Raw genomic sequence first — 18957 nt, forward strand, 5'->3', positions numbered from 1 at the left:
GCTGCAGGCCATTGAGCAAGTGCTTTGACACAGCCACAAGGAAAAACTGAAAGAGCAGTCTACCTGCAGTCTGCTGGGTCTGTGTGCACCTTTATTTGTTGTTGTTTGTCCTTTGGTGTATTTTGGGGGGTTGGGTTTTTAATTATTTTATTTTTTCAGAATTAGATCCTGTCTAAACGTTGTCATTTTGGGTGCTATTACAATAGATAAACACGAACAACCTTTATGATACACTGCTGATTCTGTTGTAAAAGTCATTATGTTCGTATGCTGAGGGTAGGAAATAATTTTTATTGAAAAAGTCAATATAAATTAACATAACATTAATACACGTATTAACCTACCGGTGATTAGGTCCCAAACCTTTAAGTGTAACAAAGGTCCCACTATATTTTTTTGCGCTTTTTTTTTTTTTAATGTGGTCTAAATAAATAAAAAAAATTACACAAAAGCAAGGACAACAAAAGCAGCTGAGGAAGCACTGAGTTGGCTTTTGGCTCAACAAGCTGTCCTGATAATGCCTTCTCCCAGGGTTGCTGCTCACTGGGAACTTTGATGTACAAGATTATTTTGCTGTTTTGTTCCGTGTTCCAGAAATAAACAGTATTTAACTTTAAAGATACGTCATGAGAAGATTTAAGACTAGTTTATCCCTGGTACATTTTGGGAATTCTGATAATAATTTACAAGCAAGCACTGCTTCTCACAGTTAGGGTATTTGAAACTATTGTTTGCTTTGTAGCATAGGGTGGTTTCTTTTGCTGAAGGCATGTGTACTAGTGTGTATAAATAGTTAACGTGTACTTAGTATTAACATCTGCATATGTCGTGAATAGGATATTTGATTGCTAGCATGGTACAAATTGCAAGGAAGTTTCAGGCTTAAAATTTTCTCATGTAATCAGCTTTGACATTACAAGATAATCAAAATACGTGCTACTGTTTCCATCAGTCAGCCACCCTAGGGAACATAGGCTTCAGTTTCTTCCTGGAATCAATTTAAGGTAGACATTTTCCCCCTGGATATCTAAGGCTAGAAAATTGTGGCACAAACTAAGATTGTGCCTAAAGGGGTAAACCAGTTGTCTTTTCGTTTGTTGCCTTGCGAGATGCTAGATGAAGGTTCCCACTATCTAGGTGTGGCAAGAGGGTGATGGGGGTGGGATAGCGTCTGCTCCTTCTTCTGAATCTGCTGGCTGCCTGCTGAGACATCACCTCAAAGCGTGCGTGGATCCTTCCATGCATCCTTCTGTCACTTCAAAATCAGATTGTGGGTGTTTTTAGGGAGTGATTGCATAGCGTTACCCATTTCAGCTCTTTGAAGGGATGACCTGCCTTCACCCGAGCTGCTCTCAGCTTGGCACCTCGCTGTGGCCAGGGTGGAGGAGACAGGGGAAATCCTTCCTCTGCCTTTGTGTCCCAGCATCCTGTTTACTGCCTGGGCTGCTGGCCCACTCTTCCTGATGCACTTGCTCTTCCTCCATGGAGGCGGATGGAGGAGGAGGAAAATTGTGCACAAGGTGAACGCCTTGTCCGCACAGTGAGGGGAATTCCTGATTTCCACCTCTGCTTTCCTGCGCCAGCCCTATGCTGGCACCAAGGTGGGATCCTGTGGTGGGGTCCTTCCAGGAGGGCCGCCTTTGGCAACTAGCTGTGTTGAGCCACTATCTGGTATTTAAATAGAGCTGGTTGCAATTTTGAAAATTAAAGGAAAAAAAATTGAGTAAGATGGAAGTAATACTCCTCTCATAAATTCACAGATTTTTCTGGTTTTCTAGTTCTCAAGGTTACATAGACTAAAAAACTGCTGTATATATATTTGCTTAACGTATTACAAGCATAGAGTTTTTAAACGGATCCTGTCCTGCTCCATCACTGGATGAAGTCCAGTGCATCCTTCCATTGTTTTCTTGCACTACTGAAAAATTGGGAGGGTAAAGGTCTGTTTTAGACCTTGTCAATAAACAGGATTTTGATGGCATGAGCGTAGGATGTGTTTACTGAGCATGATGCTGGTATAAATTAAACTTAAAAAAAAATCTACTTATGTGAAAGAGAAGAGGATATAATTAATGCACGTGTTGTATTAAACATATGTTTGGATTTTTTTTTTCTAAAGGATGAAGAGGAAGAAATCAAACTGGAGATTAATATGCTAAAGAAATATTCTCATCATAGAAATATTGCCACTTATTATGGTGCTTTTATTAAGAAGAGTCCTCCAGGACATGATGACCAACTGTGGGTAAGCAGATATTTCTCAAGCATATTCGTAATTCTCTCCCTTTTGGATACAGTTGAAGATGACAGAGATATTACATTATGGAAAGACTAACAGAATTTTGTGCTTGCCTGAACAGATAGATTAGTGAATCACATAGGCTAATCATGCGTCCTTAGGAGGATGGCTGAAGCAGGATTTGCTATTAGCAGTGGATTTTCTTTTTAGGTAACTTTTTTTCCCGTTTCCCAGATGGATAGTAACATCTTTCATGGCAACAAGGCAGATGAGTTGAGCAGTGTGGCTGTGAAAAGAAAGCTGCACTTGAGAATAGCACCCATTACGTTTCTTATCCCACGTCATCTACACCTTTAGCGGACTGAAGTTTGGGTTTGAAATGGTAGAATACAGACATCAGTACATGTTGTTCCATAACTAAATTGGAGTTCAAGAATAAAATGTGTTGCAATTGTATGATCAGTTTGATTCCTTCAGCATTGGATGTGCCTTTAGTCCTGTTGCTGCTAATGCATTCTGCATAGTTGAGCAAATCCAGATTCTCAGCATTAAATTACAGTGATTAAATCAGTCCTTGAAAATGTGGTAACTAGTGTGAGACATATATGGAATATGTCTGACACACATTGGAGACATTTGGTTTGAATCCATTTTCCAGGCAGAGATGTAAAATAAATTATATTCTGTGCTTCACAAGGGTTTCCCAAATCAATGCTGCAACCTGATTATTTTGCTTCACTAGACAGTTGGGAACTGTATTTAATGTTGGTTGTATGCTGATATTTGTTTTCCAGCTTGTTATGGAGTTCTGTGGAGCAGGCTCTATCACAGACCTTGTGAAGAACACAAAAGGGAATACTCTGAAAGAAGACTGGATAGCATATATCTCCAGAGAGATTCTCAGGGTAAGGAAAACATTCTGCTGCACTTGAAAACACAGAAACAATCTTAAAGAGATCTAGCCTAGCGTGAGGTTCTGCAAGAAGCTGTTTCTGATCAATCCTGTTAGCCATGTCATCGCTTGGAGAGTGTGTAGGAGCAGATAGATGTCTGCTTCACATCATTTAACTCTGTGTGAGTTGTATTGTAACAGCAGCCTTGCAGAAAACAGCAATTTTTAGGCATGAGAAGCCAGTGAAAGAACCAGTGACCTTAGCTATTGTAGAAGCTGTGAAACAGAGTCTGTAAGGTACTGTTTTTGAGAAGCATGAGGTTGTAACAGTGTCGTAACACAATAGGGTGTGGAGCGGGCTTTTCCAAATGTACTTGCCGCCATCTTAATTAAGTCTGTGGAGGGAGGGAGTTGTTGGCTGAGGCCAGCAACTAGGAGTTCTGCACTGCAATGTGCTCACTTGCATATTGTATATTCCTGCAGTTTAGAACAAGCAGCTGTGTTGCATGTGGCTGTGCACTGTGGAGTGCTAGCAGACGGCACTGCAGAAGTTTTTCAGGAAGAGGGATGCTGCTTACCAGTTTTTCTAAAACTGAAGCCTTAACTAATTACTCTTTATATTTAATTTCCAGTTGGTACAGTTTAAGTGCTTTTTTGACTTGGCATTTGTTTGCTGCACTAAGTAAATCTGGTATGGTTTTCCTCGTGCTTCTTTGTAAAACAAATTGCCTCCTACTCATACCACTGCACAGTATGTTTGCTCAATTGCCTCATCATAAATGAAGTTCTGAAGGGCTTTATGTTAAAGAAAACCACCAATAGCACTTGCATAAATCAACGCTGCTGTTGTCTCTGTTACACATTTGCTCTGCCTTGGTGATTTTTAAGATGGTGAGGGAGGGAGATATATGATTCTGGTATCTTGCTCTAATTCCAAACGCTAGGAGAGAGTCTGGCTGCTGGTATTTGGGCTCGCATATTTTAAGATGTTTATGAGGGAGAAGAAAAGGTGAATACCTACTGATGATTGAATTTCAAGTCAAATGGATAGCATGCTTTAATATGAGGAAAGCTAACTTCTGCAGGACTGATCTTTGTTTGATTTGAGAACTGTGTAACCTTGGAAGTATTGCATGCTGTGTCGCCTTCATCTTAGGTTCTTAGGTAGTCACATTCACTAAGCAGAGAAAAAATTATTAACCTTAGAAAAGAGTTAGGTGAAAGCAATTTTCTTATTCCTGTGAGAGATTTGCAAAAGAAGCCTTAATTGCTTGCTAGCAGGAACTGGAATATCTGGAAAAAAGGAATGCTAAACTTGCATTGCTATGAGACATTGCAAAATCTGATTTGACACAGTTTGTCAAGGGATGGGAGAGAGAGGTTGTGTAACAGAAAATTAAAAGGAACTAAAGTGCCAAAAGTTGGTGCAGGTGGAGACGCAGGTGACAGTTGACTCAGTGGATTCCTGTGTGAATGGTGAGGTCTGGGGACTGCAGGAGAATGGAGGCATGACTCTGTCTCCTTCAGGCCCTTTGCAAACCTAAACGTGCCTGTACTCTGGAGAGACAAGACGATTATCTCTCTGACTGGGTTGGCATAGCAGAAGGCTTTAAAAACTGTTCCGTGTGAAGCTGTGGAAAAGCCTTCATTCCTCTGAAAATTAAGACCACACTTAGTGTTAGCAGCCAGCAAAGGGTCTCAGGGCCATTGGCCATTCACTTGATTTGCTTGTGACATGTGTCAGGAGGAGCTGTGGATGGTGGATTTTTATTTTTTTTTTGTCATGCTTATTAACTTTTTTAAAAAAAGAAAATAACCCAATGGTTATGTAGGCAAACTGGTAAATGATGATTTAATGAAGAACATGTGTTAGGAAATACTTCTCTACAGCAACCACTACTCTCTTAACCTCTTGCAGCTGTAAAGGTTCTATTTCTTTATTTTTCATAAAACATTAAAAACCTATGAGGGCAACACGAACGGGCAAGATGATCCCACTGGAGACTACAATTTTCCGAATAGAGAGCTGAGGAGAAACCAAAATACAGGCAGTTGCTAAGACGGTTGCCTGTTTTTCTCCCAGTTACATTAGAGAGTAGAATGCAACATATGTCTTCCTCAGCCCTCCCTCCACATGGCTAACGCTTTGGGGCATGCATCCAGGTGCTGTCTCAACAAAAAGCACCGTATGCCAGGAGGTTTTGTTTCCTTTGGAAAGTATAGTGCTCGTGCTTTTTTTTTCCCTTTCTCTTTTTTTCCTGGGGAACAATTAACTGGCTTCATATTTATGGAGGGTAGAGAACAGAACTGTGGCTCTGCAACAGCTTTCATTTGTCATCAGTCATCCCTCACCCTCAAATGTATCTGTCAGTCCATCACCCTCCCACTCCCTTCTTGGGAGTACATGTATGGATGCTTATGCTGCCTCTTTTCTCCCTCCACTCCCCTTTCCTAGACTAAATTCTAGGGAACTCTGTGTGAAGTGTCAGTGGTGTACACTAGTGCTGATGTCATATACGGTGTTGTTGCATGGAGACTTTATGGGAACTGAACTTTCTTCATGCAACAGCTGAGAGGTGTCTGTACAGTGCAAATGTTGGGCTGTATTGAGGTACAGTCTGTGTATGATCTGGGGCATGTGCCTCTACTCCACTACCAAAAGCTGTGCAAGCAGCGTGCTGCTTCAAGGCTCCTGCGGGTCCCATTGCACCCAGCCACTGAGCAGGAGCCCAAGACCCAGGCTATGGCCTTTCAGAGTACCAAGTGTGGGTAGTCTGTGGCTAAGTCATGAGCATAACTCTGAATGTCCTCTTCTTTTCTTAATACAGGGATTGGCACATCTTCATGCCCATCATGTGATTCACAGAGATATCAAAGGGCAGAATGTGTTGTTAACGGAGAATGCAGAAGTGAAGCTTGGTAAGTATGTGCACACGTCCACTTCCTCATTCATTCGGACTATGGTTTCTGCTGTTCCCAAAATGATTTTATGCTCCAAGAGTCCTGTGACATGTTCTGTAGCATGTACGCTGTCACTGCTCCTGTGTGAATCGAGGATATATTTCCTCTTGCTTTGGGAGGATGATATGCCTTTCATTAGATGTTGCCTTTCGTGCCAGAATTTGGTGAGGATACAGTTTTGTACCCCCCACCTAGCCATGCATGTCTTAGCTTGGTTCTGATTCCCTTTATTCTGGACTCAGGAAATGACAGGAATTGCTCTTCTATTTGTCTTTAATTAAAATAGCACCTGCTGTGCAGGTTCTGGACACAGAAATATGATCTGGATGGCACTCTCAAGGGAGCTGTGGCATCAGGTTCAAAAGAGAGTTCCAGCTCTGGCTTGCCTGCTGAGAGTCATGCTCGTTTCTGGCCTCTTCTCTCCCTTCCAAGTGAACAAACTCTTCTTTTTTTCCCTTCTTTCTAATCTGTCTCTTCCAGTTACTGCACATTTTAACCTTCTGTGTTTGTATCACGCTATATTCGCCACCTTTTTTTGGTTAAATATAGAGCCATGCCGAAGCCCTCCCACCCAGCCCACATCCCTTCTGTTTTGCATTACACCTTCCAGCAGTATGAGGCATGGGAAGATCTCCTGGCTGCTGGCAGAGGAAGCTCTCGGGAGAGCTTTCTCCTTTTGGTCCAAAGTGGAGCACGATAGCTCCCAAATCATTGCTCCCACCAAGCTCATCGACACCAGTTTGTCTGTGTCGCTCAGATGATGGATGCAGTGAAGCTGATAAAGCCCTTCTAGAGCAGATGCTGGTGTAGAAAAGCATAGAGCGGAAGAACTGAAGAGACTGCAACATCCTTGTAATGTAATTCTCCTGTAATGAATTGGGCATCTCTTTTACAACCTCTGTGTGTGTGTGCTCAAAGTTGGCACCTCTTGAATAATCTTCATATTTTGCTCCTATCAACACATCTGCTCTGTGCATTAGGGCAGACAGCAATCCTCTGAGCAACAGATTATTTTTGCTGTCTGATTTTAGAGCAGTAAAGGTGGATAGCTGAAAAGGCGATGTGTTCATTCATGTGATTTTCCCATAGCGTGAGAAGTACCTTTGGGAAGCTGGTACAGGCAAAAATGCTTGGCTTCAGCATCCGGGAACGGGGGTAGCCCTTCCTTAGCCTCCCAGGCAGAATTTTGGGAGCTGTACACTCTCTTCTGTACAGGCAGGCTAAATAGAGGTGCAGGAGAGGTGGTCATATGCTTCCATGTCTCTTGATGCTTGTGGCCCGAGTACATTGCATGTGAACCACAAGGACTCAGCTGCCTCAGTATTAATCATTATATTTCCCCTCGGAATAGTCCTCCCATGTGAAACATTTACAGGGGTTTATTTCCAAATCAACTTACAGAAGTAATCACTGCTTTGTTTCCCCCCCCTCTTATTTTATTTTACTCTTTTCTACCCACAGTGGATTTTGGTGTGAGTGCTCAGCTGGACAGGACAGTTGGCAGGAGGAACACTTTTATTGGAACTCCATACTGGATGGCTCCAGAAGTTATTGCCTGTGATGAAAATCCGGATGCTACGTATGATTACAGAGTAAGAGAGTCTTGTTTATAGAAAAAAAACCACCCCAACATACAAAACCCATGTACTTGTAGCCTGAATGCCCATGAATGATGGAAGTTTTTGAGACTTTGTAGGAGTAATATTGATTTATGTAGGTGTAATCTTATTGCAGGCATACAAGGTGTGGGTCACTGCCAAATTGTTACCTTTAGCAGTTGCTGTTACTTGTATTATAGTTTTGAGACATGTGGACTAGGACTTGAGTGTGCTGTAGGTGCTCAAAATTTAACTGGAAATGCTCGTGTTCTCAATTTGTATAATGATTGTACTTTAAATTGTGTTAGACTATGTCCCCGTTACTGTAGTAACCCAGAACAATGCATTTTAGGTGTTGCCTTAAATAGAAGCGCCGTCTGGAGAGCTAGTGAAGTACAGAAGGAGATTTTTAGTCTGTGCCTACTCCTGATTTCAAGATACATGTACATGTTGATAACAATATATCCATTGCGATATATTACAACAAAAATAATTTTTTACATAGCTTGCTGCAAGCCAACGGTTAAACTATTACAGAAGTGTAGTTGGCTTGATGGTATTTGCACTGCCCTTAAGAATATTATGTATGTGTATTTAAAATTAGTTTTCTCTAGTGAAAGCATCCTGTAATCTTAAAAGTTCTTCTCAGCTTGCCTTAATGGAAGCACAAGGAAAGAAAAAAATGTGAAAATATGCTTTTTAAAAAATCTTCACGCAGACTAATGCTATTGTTTCAACTTTTAACCAGGAAAGGCAACAAAGATATCAGAAAGCTTGTGACTAAGGCCTTACAATGAGTTTTAGAGCTGAATATCAATTATATCAGTTTTCTGAGATTGATGGTGGCGCTAGCTATCGGTGTGTTTGTGTAGTTCTAGATCTATTTAAAAAAACCCACAGATTATTTGAATTGGTGTTTTTATACCTTTTGACTAAACTTGATCCTATTTCTCTTGATTTAATAGCTTTTTACGTCCATCAGCTCAATCCACTAAAGATAATGCTTTGTATTTTTGCAGATGCAGTTATTAGGAAGGAAGGATAGCTATTGAATGATCTAATAAAGGAGAAGAACTCTCTGCAATATTTGTTAATGTAGCGATGATGTGAAAAATAATCCCATCTGCCTCTTAATGGAACCTGTAGGGCTCTTTCCCCCCAAAAAATAATGGTTGAAATATTCTGTAAGATAATGAGGCTGTGCAGTTTAGCTTAAATGGCTGGATTGGACCAAGAGAAAAGATTGCCGTGCTGTGTTTGAAAATGCAAGCATTAGAAATGCTTCTCTGCTGGTCATCCAGGAGGAGCTTATTTGCTCATTAGTTTTGACTAATTTTTAAAAAGTCATTATTGTGATGAGAATTGAAGACTGCTTTGCTCAAGAACAGCTCTTTCAGCAGCCTCCTCCCATGTTTTGCCTCTTAAGCTGTGGTGGTCTCTGGAGTTGATTCCTCATCTGGACTCATCCATCTCTTGCCTTTTGACCCTCCTGGCTCTTGCTCAAGCTCTCCCTAAGTCTGGGGTGCTGGCCTGAGCTAGTATCTTGAAAGGCTCCCACTGAAGGGCTGTTGTTCTGTAAAGTTTTGAGCAAAGCTGAGGTGGTAGGGAAGGAGCGTTTGCTTTGTCTGCAAGCAGTGTCCAACAGAGCCTTCTTGCAGTTTTAGCAATTCTATTCCCCTAGAGAAAGCTATTATTTAATTATTTGGACTGGAAAAAGTTCAGGATTAATATTCCATTCATCTATCCATTCATCTATATGTGTTTATTTATCTGCTGGTTTAGACTGCAAAGGAACTGCCAGGTTTTGCGAGTCTTTCCTTTTCTTTCTGCCCTTTGTTTGGGTGAATGGGTGCAGTGTTTTCTGTGAATCTGCTGTAGACAAATATTCAATCCTTTGTAAACAAGGGAATATTGAAAACTCTGTTGTTTCATAGACTTAGATTTCAGGCAGATGTATTTTTTATTGTCATAATGTGAATATATTTTTGTGTCATTAGGAAGGGTTGTTTCCATACTGTATGAATACACACATTCATTTGTGTATATGTATTTATAGATATGTATTGCATGACAAGTAGGATTTTATGATACTGTTACAAGAAAAATGTAGTTTATATTATTGAAATAGCTATGGTATTTGGTTTAAGTCTCACCTACAGGGCTTCTGTAAATAGTATTCTTTTACTATCTGAATGGGTAAATCCACCTACTAACATATGGTCTTTCTCTTTTTACGCAGAGTGACCTTTGGTCGTGTGGCATTACAGCCATAGAGATGGCAGAAGGAGCTCCCCGTAAGTGATACACGTGCTTCTCCGCTGGGATGATTAAGACTGAAAACTATACTTAGGAGATGCTGTTGTAATCTAAGCCTAGTTTTGAGGTTTCTGAAAGTATCATCATGTTATTTCTGTTCTCTTTGGTTTTGCCTGCCCTATAAATATAAAATCCCATATATAGGAACACTTTTGATAAAGATAGGATAGTATTTAAGCACTACAGTGTAGACTGCAGTAATCTGATTTCTATAGCAGTAATATTGAGACACTAATCAAGAGTCAGACTTTCTTCCTGTGGGTAGTATATTGTGTTTTGGAGTTGTGTCCCTATTTGTTTATGGCCTGGCCTGGGATACTGAAACCTTAGATGGGGAGAGGGGCAGTGGAGCCTCAAGAAAAGTGACCTTAATGAAAAAAACATCTGTAGCAATTGTTTCTCTGTTGACTTTCCATCAGTCTGTGTAGAGCTAACATTTCTTTTCCTTTTGTTTCCATTCATCAGTGGGCGGTGTTGATTTTCCTTAGCAGTGATGTAACTTAAATGTAAATCCTTCTTCAACACAGAATATTGAACTTAATGCTCCCTGCTTGAGAATATTCATCAGTTCATATGGGTATTTTTGAGACATAGACCTGGAAACCCAAAATGCACAACTTTTTGTAGCTTATTTTTCTCTCACATATGTATTCTTTCTGAACATCAAGGCAAACAGCAGATATGTGTGAGGAAGACAGGAGGATTTGAAAAGAAAAGAAATTAGGCATGATGTTTTGGCTTTCAATGGTAGTTTCTATGAAAATTCATATTGAACTAGCAAATACAGTTACCCCCAACCACAACTGAAGCTCTGTATTTAAAAAATAACAACCTAAGGTACCTTAGAGCGAGTTAATTAATTTTTTTTGCACATAAGCAACGAACATACCACAGCCCAGCCTGAAACCTCAGTCTTTGAAATAATCACGTTGAAATGAAATATTGATATTTTCCTAAGTAAAACCCAGTAATTTTATTATAGTCACTGCCTGCTTTTTTGTTGTTGTTAATGTAAAATTTATAAATTGAAGCACAACGCTCTTGTTTTGATTTGTGTTTTAGGAGGTCTGATGATTTGGTTTTGTGTTTTTTTTCTTGTTCCTAATTGCACATTTGCATGAATGCCCATGTGAGAGCCGCTCCCAGGACACCTCAGCAAGTGCTGTATTAACAGTATCTGAGCTGCCACTTGACCTTCTTTTTGCTGTACCTTTTTGTTCAGTGCATTGGGTTGCCTGGGTGGTTTTCAGTTAAAAGCTCTCTCTGTGGGTTTTGTAAGCCTGGAATTGGACAATAATATGGTTTTTTTCATTTCCAAACCAAAGCAGTGCTTGGCTCCTCTCTGCGTTAAAGCGCAAGAGGAGCATTTGAGCAGTAAGCAAAGATCCAATGTAAATGCTGAACAGCTCTTGCCTTGGTCTGTCCTCTGGCATGTGGGCTTTGTCTCCTTCAGCAATGGCTGAAGGGTCCACCTCTAAGCTTGGTGGTCTGATGGGATTCACAAGCATCCAAGGGGCTTCTCTGCAAGGTTGTAGCCCCATAATTCTGCATCCAGAATCTTCTTCATATTAGTCTGCTTCTCCTGAATTTTTGCTATGTGGAAAATGTTACCTCTTCTTGCAGTGTTCATTCAGGCTGAGACTGAATGCAATTAGTTGAGCATGGTGAAAAACAGAGGATTTGTTTCTAGCATCCTTTCTTGGGCAGCTTTCCTCCTGGTTCCCTTGTTGCCCTGCGTTGGCTCTGCAGTGGTGCTTTGCTCTGGAGCAGGAGGAAAGACTGTCCTTAATGAAGTGCCACTGTCTACTGAAACCAATGGGACTTCTTTTGACAAAAGTTGTACGTTTGCATTTCAGTTCTGCAGGGAATCCTTTTTTTGATACAGACTCTCCCATGCTTCAAACCCATCAGATCTTAGAATAAAGAAAATCTCCAAGTCTGGAGAAGAAAATGTGAGGCATCCTGCTTTTTTGCCTGTATAGTGGGAGAGGAGGGCAGGTTGAGTGAAGTTGGTTTGAAACAGTAACTGTATCATTCTTCCCTTCTGCCATCATCTTCTCCCCATGTTTTATTGACTGGAACATAAGTTGTATGACTTATGGCTGGAGGAGGGCTGCACACAGATGTTCCCATCGTGGTTGAGTCTGAAGGTTAATAACTGCCTTGATCTCTTTCTCTTTTTGGGGCTGCCCTTGGCACATTGAGCTGTGGAATTGTTGTCATTTCAGGCTAATTCCATTTAGTTGTGTTACTGTCTGCATCTGCTGCATGTGTGGTTGGGATAGTGGGAATGGTTGGGGAAGGTGAAGCCACGGTATTGACAGAGAGCAACTAAACCAATATCTGTATCTTTCTGTTTGTTTTTTTCTTCTTTCCTTCAGCGCTTTGTGACATGCATCCCATGAGGGCACTCTTTCTGATACCCAGGAACCCTCCACCACGGTTAAAATCCAAGAAATGGTATGTATTAGTATATCTTGTGTTCATAGTCCCTTTTGTATTGTGATGCTTTCTTGTGTCTCACTGCATGCTGTTTTGCTACCACTTACACAGAACTGTAAAGCAATTTAAGTTAGCAAAAATCACCGTTATCTTCTGTGCCACTGAATCAAAGCATGAAATAAAAAGCATGCATTGTTTATTTAGTTCTGTTTGTCCTAGAGAAATTTTATCTCTAATTGTGTGAAAATAAAAACCAAGCTTTTTTCTTCCTTGACAGAGCAGCATCTGTATTAAGGTGACAAGTGGATCCATATTTTAAAAAATAAACTCCCGCAGCACTCTTCATATGCAGTATTTTTTCTCAGATGTATTGTAATACAGAAACAGAATAGTACTACAGTGTTCTAGTTGCTAGGTTGAAAGGAGCTATTAAAACTAATGAAGGCTTTTACTATAATTATTGTAAATGATTAGAATGAGCGTACGCGTCTTGCCAGCTGAGAAGAATCCATTAGTATCAGAGGATTTCCTCCCAGTTACTGGTTACAACTGGCAAGTATGAAACAAAAATAATCCCTAGAAAGAAGTTTCGTATAGAATGAATGTGATCACAGGATGCTGTGATCCTGTCAAAATAATGAAGTGATTTGACTGGCTATTCAATATCAACATAATATAAATCTGGCCTGCTTGCTGGGCTTGGTCTTTGCCTGGATTGACTTATTTATGCACTTGTGCTGTCGAGGCATCCCTCTCCCTCTCTCCTAGTTGCTTTCTGCATATATTAAAGGACTAGAGATGCATGTACAGTATAAGCATAAGCCTTTCATTAACCTCTTCATTTATGACAGTATCACACGAGGAAGAAAAAAAAAATCCAACAAAGTTGTCTTGAATTCAGCCTCTTAGATTACAGTACGAAAGTGAAATAATGGATGGAAATGGTTGTTTTTACATTTATCCATGTAGTGGTGGTCTTTGCCTCCCAATCACAGTAGCAGTTGAAAGCACCTAGCAATCAAAAAGTGACTCTGGACAAAGCCAGTGCTGCCATAACTCAACGGTTTTGATAGTGTGCGCAGTGGGAGGTTGTGGACAAACTAGGTCAAATTATGAAAAACGCAGTTTGAGTATTTCCATTATTGATGTTTGACAAGGTGGCTTGTTTGGTGACTTCTGTCTGGAGAGGTCCTCTTTCAAGAGTTCAGTGCAAATTTGAGGAGGTGGTGCTCCAGCTTAGCTAACTCCCATGCCCTTTGTAATGTGCGTGAGGATCTCAGTTCAGTTCATGCCCTTAAATTGGGTAGGCAGAAATTTGACTTCAGCTGCCTGTGTTGAACAAATAACACTGTTCAACACCTGCCTACTGTTCTATAAGGATTTCTTTGTGTGGCTATTCAGGTAAAACATAAAATAATCTTAAATTCTCAAAGACCTATCCCAGTGAGCCCAGGTGCGTACAAATGCAGCGTGGTGCTGCTTGTGTTAGGGGAATGTTGGCTGCAGTTCTTGCAGCTTTTGCTATGGCTGTTCTGAAGCAAACATGCCCTTAGACAGCATGGGCAGGTGGAGACACACCAGAGCTACCCTGCCCATGCTTCAAGCAAGCTGGATGCTACTCAGCTCTGGTTTAGAAGTAGCAGAGATAGGTTTGCATGATTTGCCTTCACTAATAGATCCTGCCTTTCAGGACAGTTATGTCTGTGAAAGAGGACACATTACTGTGAGGCTGTGCCTAAGCACTGGAGATGTGTTGGTATCACCCTGTGTCCATCCACCCAGAGCTCAACAGATTTCACGCTCTGTTAAGGAGGCACACTTGCAGACAACACTTGTACCATGCTCTGGGACATGATGCTTTTTGAGGAAAGTAATTAGACCTCTGACCTTGTTTTGTTTTGGTTGTTTCCTCCCTATTTTCTCAGGTCAAAAAAATTTTTCAGCTTTATAGAAGGTTGTCTAGTGAAAAATTACATGCAGCGACCTTCTACAGAACAACTTTTGAAACATCCTTTTATACGTGACCAACCAAATGAAAGGCAAGTCCGAATCCAGCTTAAGGACCATATAGACAGAACCAGGAAGAAGAGAGGAGAGAAAGGTATGCAGCTTCTGAAAATCAAGTTTTGCAGCTTGCTAAAAATACATATTTTTGTCCTGCTTTGTATTCTAAATCCCCACCCCTAGAAGAGCTCTAAATTACCCAAACCCTTGAAAGGTTCTTTTTTAATTAATATTTTGACTATCAGCAAGCATTTAGGTTTTGTTCTGTCCTCTGCAGAGAAGCTGTCAAATTTCAAAGGTGTTATTTTAAGATAAGTTAAATTTACTCACTTCTGGGCCACTGCCTCTTCCATAAAAGCATTAAACAGTGTTTAGGGGGCTGTTGGCATATACGCCTTTCCCTTTTTTGTTCTGTGGTAGATTCATTCCTGGAATGGTGCGACAAATCAGACTTGCAGGAAATAACCTGTCACAAGCGCTATGAAGCACTTGTCTTGGGCAGCCTATTTTCCTTATTCAGGTGGTGCTGAGGTTCTCCAGGTGTCTTGTCTTATGTACAAAACCTGATTTTGTTCATAGAGTTTGCTCAAATTCTGCTGTGAAGCACTGTGCTGCTTTACAAGTTGTGGGAAGATGGGCTTGTATGTGTAGGATGAGTTCTAGGGTCTGCAATAGGTCTTCTCCCTGAAGGGGATAGGAACTGATTCACTAAGGTGCTGCTGCATCTCCCCACTGTCCTAAAATTAATGTCAAGCACTTTCTTTCCTGTTAGATGAGACGGAATATGAATATAGTGGAAGTGAGGAAGAAGAGGAGGAAGTGCCTGAACAAGAAGGAGAGCCAAGGTAATAATTGCTCTAGGGAGGACTCTGGGCGGTCCATGATAAGTAAATCTGAAGCCTGTGACTATAAATCAGAAGCATGCTAAATTTCTGTCTCTTATTAAGTGCACACACAAGCCACACAAACCACCCAAAAGGTTTGAATGCCTGCTGTATGACTGCTAAAGGTTTTAAAGCTTTCCCTCACACGGCGTAGAGCCAGCGAGCTCTGGATGGAGGGAGATTTATGACAAATATGATTGGTCAGGGTTGGTCCTTATTTTACTTGGCCTCATTGCACACCTTCCACTTCACTCTGAAAGAAACAAGATTAAAATTTAACATCATGCTGTATTTTATTAATGTTCCCCTACTTTGGAAAAGGTATTTAATGGCCCGTCAGGCTTTATTGTACAGGAGACTTTTAACTTCCTCTTGTTACAGTTCCATTGTCAATGTGCCTGGAGAATCAACCCTCCGACGTGATTTCCTGAGACTGCAGCAGGAAAACAAGGAACGGTCCGAGGCCCTTCGGAGACAGCAGCTGCTGCAGGAGCAGCAGCTCCGTGAGCAGGAGGAGTACAAGAGGCAGCTGCTGGCAGAGAGGCAAAAGCGCATTGAGCAGCAGAAGGAGCAAAGGAGGCGGCTTGAAGAGGTAGCAACAGGAGGAGGCTGGGGCTCGCTGGGGAAAACAGTCCCTCTTCCTCTCGTGTTTCCCATTCGCCGACCAATTTAAAGAGTTCCCTATTGCCCCATCCCATCTCAGAAAAGAAAACAACGTGTGCAAATTCACTGGCAAATGTAGAGCAAAATACTTAATTCCATGTGTGGCTACTTGAATACAAGCCATCTTCCAAAGCATTTGAGTATCCAGCAACTCCTATGGAGGCAATAGGAGTCAGAGCTGGGTTGTTTGAAGGTATTTGTGGAAAGGCTGTGTCTTGGTCTCTCTTCCAAAGAAGAGGCAACATGTCTAGACTTTAGGTGGCTGTAGAAAAGGGGAGACATTAATTATTCCCAGATGTATTTTTCTTAAGATTACTTTTCTGGGGGCCATAACATGCTCCAAGTTTCCCTTTAAGGCTTTCTCTAACATCCGAGTTTGGCACTCATCTCTTGTAGGTAGAAGCCCATTTTTTTAATGTATTACTCTCTCATGCATAGTGGCTTAACTAAAAGCCACCTAGATTTATAAATATGATTTAAAAATCAGTGTTAGAATTGTAATTCTGCAAAAATTACATATATGTAAATGATATTTTTGTGATATGGTAAGTATGCATACAGTACCAAAAGATAAAAGCAAATCAATGTACGTGGACCATAATGCTCTGTCATACTTTTCACCTACTAAGATCTCATGCGTGTTTGTATATATGTAGATGAACTATGCAGTGTGTGCTTCAGAAGTAGGAGGATTTCAAAACAGTTCTTCAGGCCAGAGCTGGATGTGACACCAAGCTGAAGTGAAACCAATCCTCTGGCTCCTCAGGAAGTGCAGGGTCAAATTCCAGTTGTCCTTAAATGACCTTTTCCTCAAGTTGTCATTTCAACTGTTCACTTAGCAATGATGGGAAAACTACACCCAGTGTGATTTTCCAGATCCTGGTAATGTTTAACAAGGACACAGCCAGGACCAAATGTTGATTTGCATCCTGTAATATGTTTACATAACAAATAATACGAAATTCCAGATAGTTTTTCAGGTCACATTATGCTTCTTATCCCTCTTTTTCATTGTGTAAGTGAGTTTAGTGTTGCTATAAGGAGGGACTGGTAGCAAAGATTCAGCCACACATGGAGCCAGGAGGAGGAACAAGGGGGAGGCATATAAACTCCATTTTTCTCTTCTCTTCTTCCCCACCCGTCTGAGATGGCCAGGATAAACATTGTAGCTCTTCCAACTGTTTTTACAGTGACTTTTGTAGTGATTTTACAGGGGGAGTAGATAATAAAAAGAGGCCAGGAAAAGAGAGCATGTGACAATATGAAAGTAAACTACTGATATTGTCAAAGGTGGACAAAAGTTGAGATACCACTTTGCCTCTAAAATTTTGCTTAGTGTGGGAATCAATTAGGTCTTTTAAATGCCTCTTTAATCTCCAGTGTTGTGCAGGTGGTACTTCTTTTTGTGAGGAATGGGGTTATGAATAAATTACCTGGGTCATATTACTTTAGTAATCAGTGAAACCCTTAAAATCTGGAATTTCTTTTTAAAATAAAGGAGATGTTGCTGCTAGTAGTGGAAACAAAACAATGCCTCTTTTTGCTACACAAGGTTGAACTCTTTTGGGGATGTTGTGGAAATCATAATTAAAGAGCAATTAAAAAGAAAAGGCACTAGCCTTGAAGTTGTTTAAGCCATCCTGCTTTTTAAAATACAAACCAGAACTAACAGCTTCAGCACCCTCAAGATGGCATATAATGTAGATTGTGTATTACGAGTAAGGATACACAGTAAACCATGTAAAGTTTGTAAGAAAAGCTTTTACTTTTTATTGAGTCTATAACCTCAGCCTGGTTCCCTCAGAAACAGAAATATGAATGATAAGCTCTACAGGTTTCCTTTTGCAGGTGAAGGTGCGAGCATATAGCTCTTAATTAAAGGAAAAAGCTCATGTTGAGCTTTCAGAAAAAAAACCACTCCACTGGACCTTGTGTAGGAAAAATGTATGATCCCAAGTGATTTTTAACAAAACAACAGCCAAACCAAGCTCTTTAAGATGGGGGAAGGGTGGTAGACACATATTTAGATAAACATCAGTGTTGTGACACAATTGAAGGCCAAAATATTGAAATGTTGTCACTTTGTCCTTAAGTCACCCCCCTTGTTTTGAAGAAGCCAGTAAACAATGAAAAGCTTGGTAATGCGGTTTAAGATTAGTCTCAGGCATTGAATCTCTGGGCTTACATCACTTTGTTGATATTTTTACCAAGCCTTGCTTTCTTGTAATTTTTGCTTGTAAATAGTAGGGGCATGGTTGGATATACCTGTTTAGCATTCTTGGGAGGAATTTTGTGTGTTAGATAATCTCCCTGGACAAGTTGCTTTTACTTCCCCCCCCCAGTCCCCAGCTTCCTAAATTAAAATTGAAGGCTTGTTCTTACAATGCTGGCACAGAGCCTAGACAGTTTTGACCGAGACTGCAAGAGGAATGGTGTTTAGGACATCTGCCAGAAACTGTAATTCTCATCAGTATTAGAGAAAAGATTACTTTTTAAAAGGCATATAGGTGACTTAGAAAAACTCATTGTTGCAGGAACCTTATAATTTATGTATTACTTAGGAAGTGGAAATGATATGTGGTCAAAGTGCCGAAAATTATCTGAAACATTTTGGGAAGGGGTTGCTTGTCATCCTGTCCCATCTTCCACCTTTCCCTTTGAAGTCTTATAAAGATCAGTTGCGTAAATATCAGCTATATGTCATCTAAGTGTTTAGATGGTTAAAACAAGAAATCTGAACTGTTGTAGGCTGTTCTAGCATGCGTCTCTGTTCCTGTTAAGCATCATGGAGACACCAGTGCTCAATGTGATGGATATGGAAAGGCATTTAGATTTGTACTTTGCAAAACTGAGTCAGGTTTGGGAAATTCAGAATTAGCCATGGTGTGAAATCCCGCTCTTTACGGACTGCCACAGTTCCATAACTTCGTTAAATTATGTCTCAGTCCCTGGCTATAA

General features: G+C 40.7%; 1 protein-coding gene across 11 annotated transcripts in view; it reads left to right on the forward strand.

Annotated features, from left to right (window-relative positions):
* MAP4K4 (mitogen-activated protein kinase kinase kinase kinase 4) overlaps positions 1 to 18957 on the forward strand; it is a 167004-nt gene that overhangs the window by 105330 nt on the left and 42717 nt on the right. For all 11 annotated transcript variants that reach the window (XM_069876815.1, XM_069876867.1, XM_069876831.1 and 8 more), the window contains exons 4-12: positions 2120 to 2245; positions 3034 to 3144; positions 5960 to 6050; positions 7554 to 7684; positions 9930 to 9984; positions 12388 to 12466; positions 14374 to 14549; positions 15225 to 15297; positions 15718 to 15928. In XM_069876815.1, the coding sequence (XP_069732916.1) occupies positions 2120 to 2245; positions 3034 to 3144; positions 5960 to 6050; positions 7554 to 7684; positions 9930 to 9984; positions 12388 to 12466; positions 14374 to 14549; positions 15225 to 15297; positions 15718 to 15928 (1053 nt within the window). The remainder of the gene's footprint in view (positions 1 to 2119; positions 2246 to 3033; positions 3145 to 5959; positions 6051 to 7553; positions 7685 to 9929; positions 9985 to 12387; positions 12467 to 14373; positions 14550 to 15224; positions 15298 to 15717; positions 15929 to 18957) is intronic.

Source organism: Phaenicophaeus curvirostris, chromosome 1 (genome assembly GCF_032191515.1).
Source record: "Phaenicophaeus curvirostris isolate KB17595 chromosome 1, BPBGC_Pcur_1.0, whole genome shotgun sequence".
Classification (NCBI taxonomy): domain Eukaryota; kingdom Metazoa; phylum Chordata; class Aves; order Cuculiformes; family Cuculidae; genus Phaenicophaeus; species Phaenicophaeus curvirostris.